Source organism: Macrobrachium nipponense, chromosome 27, assembly GCF_015104395.2.
Source record: "Macrobrachium nipponense isolate FS-2020 chromosome 27, ASM1510439v2, whole genome shotgun sequence".
Classification (NCBI taxonomy): Eukaryota; Metazoa; Arthropoda; class Malacostraca; order Decapoda; family Palaemonidae; genus Macrobrachium; species Macrobrachium nipponense.
In genome coordinates this window covers 22864149-22871648 of record NC_087216.1, presented here as the reverse complement: position 1 = coordinate 22871648, position 7500 = coordinate 22864149, and the positions used below count along the sequence as shown (strand labels likewise).

The 7500-nt window shown below is 34.4% G+C and overlaps 1 protein-coding gene across 2 annotated transcripts in view; it reads left to right on the top strand.

Moving 5' to 3' along the window:
- The window catches only part of LOC135200908 (peroxidase-like), a 61761-nt gene that overhangs the window by 47867 nt on the left and 6394 nt on the right, over positions 1-7500 (top strand). For both annotated transcript variants that reach the window (XM_064229663.1, XM_064229662.1), the window contains exons 3-10: positions 267-435; positions 1465-1669; positions 2034-2186; positions 3682-3812; positions 4527-4672; positions 5285-5499; positions 5950-6123; positions 7222-7415. In XM_064229663.1, the coding sequence (XP_064085733.1) occupies positions 267-435; positions 1465-1669; positions 2034-2186; positions 3682-3812; positions 4527-4672; positions 5285-5499; positions 5950-6123; positions 7222-7415 (1387 nt within the window). The remainder of the gene's footprint in view (positions 1-266; positions 436-1464; positions 1670-2033; positions 2187-3681; positions 3813-4526; positions 4673-5284; positions 5500-5949; positions 6124-7221; positions 7416-7500) is intronic.

Genomic DNA, 7500 nt, shown 5'->3' with positions numbered 1-7500 from the left:
TTGGTAAGTTGCAGAACATTTTGGATAAGTTACAGAACATTATAATAAGTTGCAGAACATTTTTAATATATTACAGATCATTTTTAATAAGTAACAGAACATTTTTGATCAATTACAGACCATTCGTAACAAATTACAGAAAATTCTTAATGAGATACATAAAATTTTTTTAATCATTAATTTAATCTTCGTATTCAGCCATCTTGAATTTTCCAACTATCATAATTACTATCTTGGATTTCCTCCTCCTCCTCCTCCTCCTTCAGTCCCTACGGCGTGTATCCCCCTCACGCCCCAACCGCCCATCTAACGCCCTTCGCAGTCTACGCGAGGCCCGTGGGCCCTCTGGCCAACTCTTACAATTTGGGCAAATCGGGCGCCCCAGCTGCCCACGCAAGCATCCAGCCTGCCTACCTAGGTTTCGCTAACGACCTCGTAAGTTGTATTATTATTATTATTATTATTATTATTATTATTATTATTATTATTATTATTATTATTATTATTGCTGTGTTCTTGCTATGAAATTCACTGCGTGAAAAACTTGTATGATGAGTAATTATATAAAGAATTTTATGTTATAAAACATGATCATTTATTATTATTATTATTATTATTATGATTATTATTATATTATTTATTATTATTTATTATTATATTATTGCTGTTTGTTCTTGCTATGAAATTCACATTGCGTGAAAAACTTGTAGGATGAAAAGACCGTAACCTTATATTAAATTAATTTTAATGTTTATAAAAAACATGATGACGATTTATTATTATTATTATTATTAACTTATTATTATTATTTTATTATTATTATTATATTATTATTTTATTCAGATGAATTAATCATATAAAAGAAAAAAAATTCATTATTATTAGTTATTATTATTGCTGTTGTTCTTGTTAGGAAATTCACAGTGCAGTGAAAAACTTGTATGATGAAAAGACGTAATTATATAAATGAATTTTAATGTTTATAAAACATGATCATGAGGATTATTATTATTATTATTATTATTATTATTATTATTATTATTATTCAGATGAACCTTAATCATATAAAAGAAAAATCATAAATTATTATTATTATTGTTATTATTAGTATTATTATTATTATTATTATTATATTATTATTATTATTATTATTATTATTATCAGAAGATGAACCCTATTCATAGAAAATAAAAATTACAAATTAATAATGATGATGATGATGATGATGATGATGATGATGATGATGATGATGATGATGATGATTATGATTATGATTATTATTAATAACAATATAATAATAGTAATAATAATAATAATAATAATAATAATAATATTATTATTATTATTATTATTATTATTATTATTATTATTACTCAGAAGATGAACCCTAATAATAGAAAATAAAAATTCCCAATTATTATTATTATTGATAATAATAAATAACCCTTTATTTCCCCCCCTCAGCAGCACAAACCTCCGCGCAAGACGACCATAACGAAGGCGCCCCTGAAAACCGTCATCGTCTCCACCACGCCCGAGCCGAGGGTGACCTTGGCCCCCGGCCTAAGCATCTTCACCCAAGTCACGCCAGCGGTCACCCCGGCAATCACCGTCTACAAGCACTCGACGGGGTATCATACCCCCGTCGTTCCATATGGACCTGCCCCAGGTAATTTTGAAGATGCAGTCTTCGGGGACTAATAGTTTTATTTATTTACTTATTTATTTATTATCTATTTATTTTTATGCAGTATTCCTTCTTTCATTCGTTTGTGCTTAATCTTAATGTCACTGGATTTACTTATTCGTTTTTCTCTTCTCTCTCCTAAGACTTTTTCAAGTTTTATTTGTTTGTTTTACTTTTATTTCTCCTAACATTCATTATCAAATTATCTGATTTAAATTTTTTTTATTATATCTAGATTTAATTTTACTTACTTTCATCTTAAGCAACTTGGCAAAATTATTAACGAAATCGAGTCTGCCTTCATAACCCTTCCGAGGAGTAACTAGATCCGCCCCTTCTCTCTTAGCGCCTACCAAGGGCTGCCCTGCCTACGAGGAATGCGTGCCCCTGGTAGCCTGTGCCCCCTGTTTCTCCGACATTACGAAGAAGCAGCAGCTCACCCCCTGCACCTTTTACCACGGAGCAGTTGGCGTCTGCTGCCCTGCTATGAAGGAGAAAGGTTGGTGGTGTCCACGTTTTTGGGAATGGGGTACTTTTGTAAAAATTTTTTTTATAGCTTGTTTTGACATCGTATGGTACCCATGTCTTTGAAAAGGTAAATTTCATTTCATGTTCTGAGTTACTCCTTTCGATTTTGTTCTAAAAATGAAATAAATTCTGATTTTGCTTTTTGAATTAAAAAAAAAAGGTACTTCTGTTAGTTTTTCCTGTATTTAACTTTTTTTTTTTTACATCGTATGATACCCATGTCTTTGAAAAGGTAAATTTCATTTTATATTCTGAGTTGCTCCTTTCAATTTTGTCTTAGAAAGTAAACAGAACCTGATTTTGCTTTTTGAATAAAAAAAAAGGGTACTTTTGTTAGATTTTTTTTTTCTGTATTTAGCTTGTTTTGACATCGTATGGTACCCATGTCTTTGAAAAGGTAAATTTCATTTCATGTTCTGAGTTACTCCTTTCGATTTTGTTCTAAAAATGAAATAAATTCTGATTTTGCTTTTTGAATTAAAAAAAAAAGGTACTTCTGTTAGTTTTTCCTGTATTTAACTTTTTTTTTTTTACATCGTATGATACCCATGTCTTTGAAAAGGTAAATTTCATTTTATATTCTGAGTTGCTCCTTTCAATTTTGTCTTAGAAAGTAAACAGAACCTGATTTTGCTTTTTGAATAAAAAAAAAGGGTACTTTTGTTAGATTTTTTTTTTTCTGTATTTAGCTTGTTTTGACATCGTATGGTACCCATGTCTTTGAAAAAGTAAATTTTATCCTATGTTCTGAATTACTCCTTCCAAATTTGTCCTGAAAATTAAACAGAATCTGATTTTGCTTTTTTGAATAATAAAGAAAATTTCCCTATACCCAGGGGGTGGTGGGGGTAGTGCCGTCAGTGAACCTCTTTTACTGTGCCATCTTAATTGCCACCCTCTCCTAACAATTGCAACTGTTACTCCTTTCAAACCTTTTTACTCTCAATTCACCTTTCAACGCTGAATGACCACATAGGTCCCAAAGCTTGGCATTTGGCCCAAATATTATATATATTCTGTTCTCTTCTGCTCTTCAAGAATTTAAATCAATAAACTCAAATTCATTGTAGAAACAGGACAAGATAAACTCATTGTCTTTATTTCGTCAAACTGGCTGTACTTATTATCTATATATATATATATATATATATATATATATATATATATATATATATATATATATATGTGTGTGTGTGTGTGTGTTTGTGTATGTATGTATGTATATATATATATATATATATATATATATATATATATATATATATATATATATATATATATATATATTATTATATATACACACATATATATTATAACATAACATGGAGGGTGTCCATAAAGTCCCAGTACCATCACAAGTATTTATTGCTCAGAATGGTATATACTGGGACTTTATGGACACCCTGTATATACACACACACATACCTACATAAATACATACAAATCTACCTTCTCTCCTCCGTCAGGAAAAATTCTTCCCCAGCTGTTCACCCAGCCAGCCATCGAAGTACCCATCTACCCGTTCACGAACGAACAGCTGGACCAGGCCGCCCGCGCTGGCATCTGGGAAATAGTCGAGAGACATAATCTTGAACAGGTTTGTTGTTAGTTGCTGCCCCATAAGCCTGTTCGTTTTTTTTTTCTTTTGAAATATCCGGTAAAAATAGATACTTGGTTTTAATATTTTTTTCATGAATGTTATTTATTTGGTATTTTCTCTTTTGTGATTTTTTTCTTGGTCCTAACTTGACGTAAGAATCATCTTTAGAGGAAAGTACATTATTATTATTATTATTATTATTATTATTATTATTATTATTATTATTATTATTATTATTATTATTATTATTATTATTATTCATTATTTAAAACGAACTCTTAATAACTTCCCAAGACCAGAATCGTCATATATATAAAGTAGATGAACGAAAAGAAAGAAGAATAATAGAATACTTCGATAGAGCAAACAAAAAATAAACAATAATTAGATTTAGATACAAAATCATTACTCATTAAAAAAACAGATAAAGCATAAAAAAACTCATATCCTGATTATTTAATACAATTTCAGCAGATTGCTATAACAAATTTGGTTAAAATTCACTAAAACAAGACAGGTTAAAATTCACTTTAACAAAATAGGTTAAAATTCACACTAGATTTTAATGCAAAATCATAACTCCTAAAAACAACTCACATCTTTAATCTCTGACATAAATCCCATTTGACGTCAACACAGAAAAACTACGAGTAACTTCCTCCTGAAATAAGAGAGTTAATGAACGTCTCTCTCTCTCTCCTCCGCCCACAGGCCCTTCAGGAGAGGAACATCGTCATCAACGATCGTAGCCAGCCGGCTTACATCCATCTGCAGTTCTTCAGGACTTCCCCTCTGGCCATTAAACTCAGCCGCGACGCCCTGACCAACGCTGAGTCTTGTGACTACCTGGCTACCAAGTAAGTGGTTGATTAAGTCTTCTTGAGACTACCTAAGTGAAGGTTGGGTCTCGAGAATACCTGGTGTGTGTATTCTCAAGTAAGTGAAGGTTAGATCTTGAGCCTACCTGGCTGCCAAATAAGGTCAGGTGGACTCTTGCTACTAAGTAAGGTTAGGCAGGCTTTTGTGACTACCTGGCTACTGTTAAGTGACTGTTGAGTCTGAGTACTAAGTCAGGTTAGGTAGACTCTTGTGACTGCCTGGCTACCCAGTAAGTCAACATGAAGTCTTGCTGCTAAGTGGGGATAGGTAGGCCCTTGGGACTACCTGGCTACCCAGTAAGTCAAGATTGAGTCTTGCTACTAAGTGGAGTTAGGTAGGCCCTTGGGACTGCCTGGCTACCCAGTAAGTCAAAGTGGACTCTTGTCATTATATAAGGTTATAGGTAGACTCTTGCAACTAGATCATGTTAGGTAGACTCTGGTGATCACCTAACTACCAAGTAAGTGAAGGTTGTACCTTGTCACTAAACATAAAAAACTGCTTACCTTGGGCATACAGATTCATGAAATAGGTAAAGGGTCACACACAGCAAAATTCACCAAAAGCTGCCTCTTCTTCTTCTTCTCCAGGTTCCGCCTGACGCCAGAACAAGCTGGTTACGGTCTCCAGAGGTTCTCCGTCAAGGACACAATCATCTCGGACACTTGCCCGGAGCCTCCCAGGTGCAGGAAGAAGGAGCACTTCTACAGGACTGTCGACGGGTCCTGCAACAACTTGGATCATCCTACTTGGGGTCAGGCTAGGACGACCTTCCAGAGAATCCTTCCTCCACAGTACAGTGACGGTAAGGATTTTTTTTTCCTTCCAGGGTCGTTAAAAGGATTGATGGGTTAGATAGGCATTTTGTGTTGAAATGACTAATAGTTTAAACAGATATTTGAAAGGACTGATATGGTAAATTAGTTTAGGAAATCTTTGGCGCTACAGAGCCATAAACTTTTAGCTCCTTGTGGCATTGACATTAAAATTTTTTTTAACATTTCTCATTCTATTGGCACAGTTTAATGTCTCTAAGCCCCATAGGATAGTAGTGCCGTTAGTGCACATCCCGTGGTGCTCTGTAGGGATTACTAAAGGTTTCTCTCTCTCTCTCTCCTTTTTCTTAGGTTATTTATCTGTTTCCATGTGCACCTGATAACGAATGTCATTATACTGATAGATATTGTTTATTTACAAATATATCCACATGTTTAAAATCACTCCTCTTCAACCCCCTCCCCCACCCACACCTCAGGTCTCTTCCGACCCCGGGAGAGTCGCACGGGCGGCGCCCTTCCCAGCGCCCGCCTGGTCTCCATCAGCACCGTGATCGACGTTGACAGTCCCTCCCACCACCTGACCCTGTCTGTCATGCAATGGGGCCAGTTCATCGATCATGACCTCGCCCACACGCCCATTTTCAGACTGAGTGAGGAGCCGTTCGTCTTTCTTTGTGTTTATGTCTTTCGTAATTGACGTCACTGATGAGGTCTCAGTTATAATATACGTTTGTTCTTGATCTTAAGTTAGTATTATACAGTAAACTTTTAAGAGAACATGTTTAAAAGAGGGTTTACTTCCAGCATATTATTATTATTATTATCATTATTGGAGAAACAAATCCACAGTTATGTAAATGTACATATATTTCAGTTTAAAACTGTTGTTTTTAAACTGAAATATATGTACATTTACATAACTGTGGATTTGTTTCTCCATTTGAAGACTCGTGCTACTATGAAGATTTTTTAATTATTATTATTATTATATTATTATTATTATTATTATTATTATTATTATTATTATTATTATTATTCAGAGGGATGAACCCTATTCATATGGAACAAGACCCATTGGTTTGAAATTCAAGCTTCCAAAGAATATTACGGTGTTCATTCGAAAGAAGTAACAAAAAGTAATGAAAACTTTAGAGAAGAAAAAATAAAAAATAATAATAATAATAATAAATCACAAACTGATAAAAAAAAATTTTTTTAATAAATTATTAAAATCCAAGTTGAATTGCATTAGAGTTCTAATGTATTGCATATTTGCTTGAACTTCTGAAGTTCCATTTGCACATCTTATCACTTACTCAAGGAGTAAACCCACAAACTACTTTGTTGTTGTTGCTGTTGTTGTTCTTGTTTGGGGAGGGAGGAAAAGGTCTATGGAAGAGCCTAAAAAGGTCTGAAAGGTGTTGTGCATTGAGTTAAGGATACAGGAATTTTAGGATAAGCCATTTATGGTTTATTTATTAGAATGAACACGTATAAAATAAATAATGTGGGTATTAAACAGTACAGAAAAATTATTTCCAATGAAATATAGCATATTTATTTTAGTTTTCGTTGATGGAACAAGGCTCTGTTTGACCATAGATTTGAGTACATTTTAATTTATGTCAAAAGTTAGGACTATACAATTTACGTGTGAGGGGGAAATCTCCCACTCGTCCCAAGCAAGCTGGAGGAGGTCGAATCACGCCTCGTTATCATTATATCACTATCACCACTGTCCCCAACAGGCAACGACAGCGGAATCCGATGCTGCAATGAGCAGAGCAGGGTTATCGACGCCTCCTTCCGCCATCCGTCCTGCTTCCCAATAGAGATACCGATCGACGACCCCTTCTACTCGAAGTTTAACAGGAGGTGCATGAACTTCGTCAGGTCGATGTTCGCCCCACGCGGCCAGTGCAACTTCGGCTTTGCGGAGCAGGTGAGGCACGCAGGGCAGGGGAGTCTGCTCATTTGTTATATATCTCTGTTGTCTTCTTGTCTTTGAGTCTTTAGCTGAAAGCAGG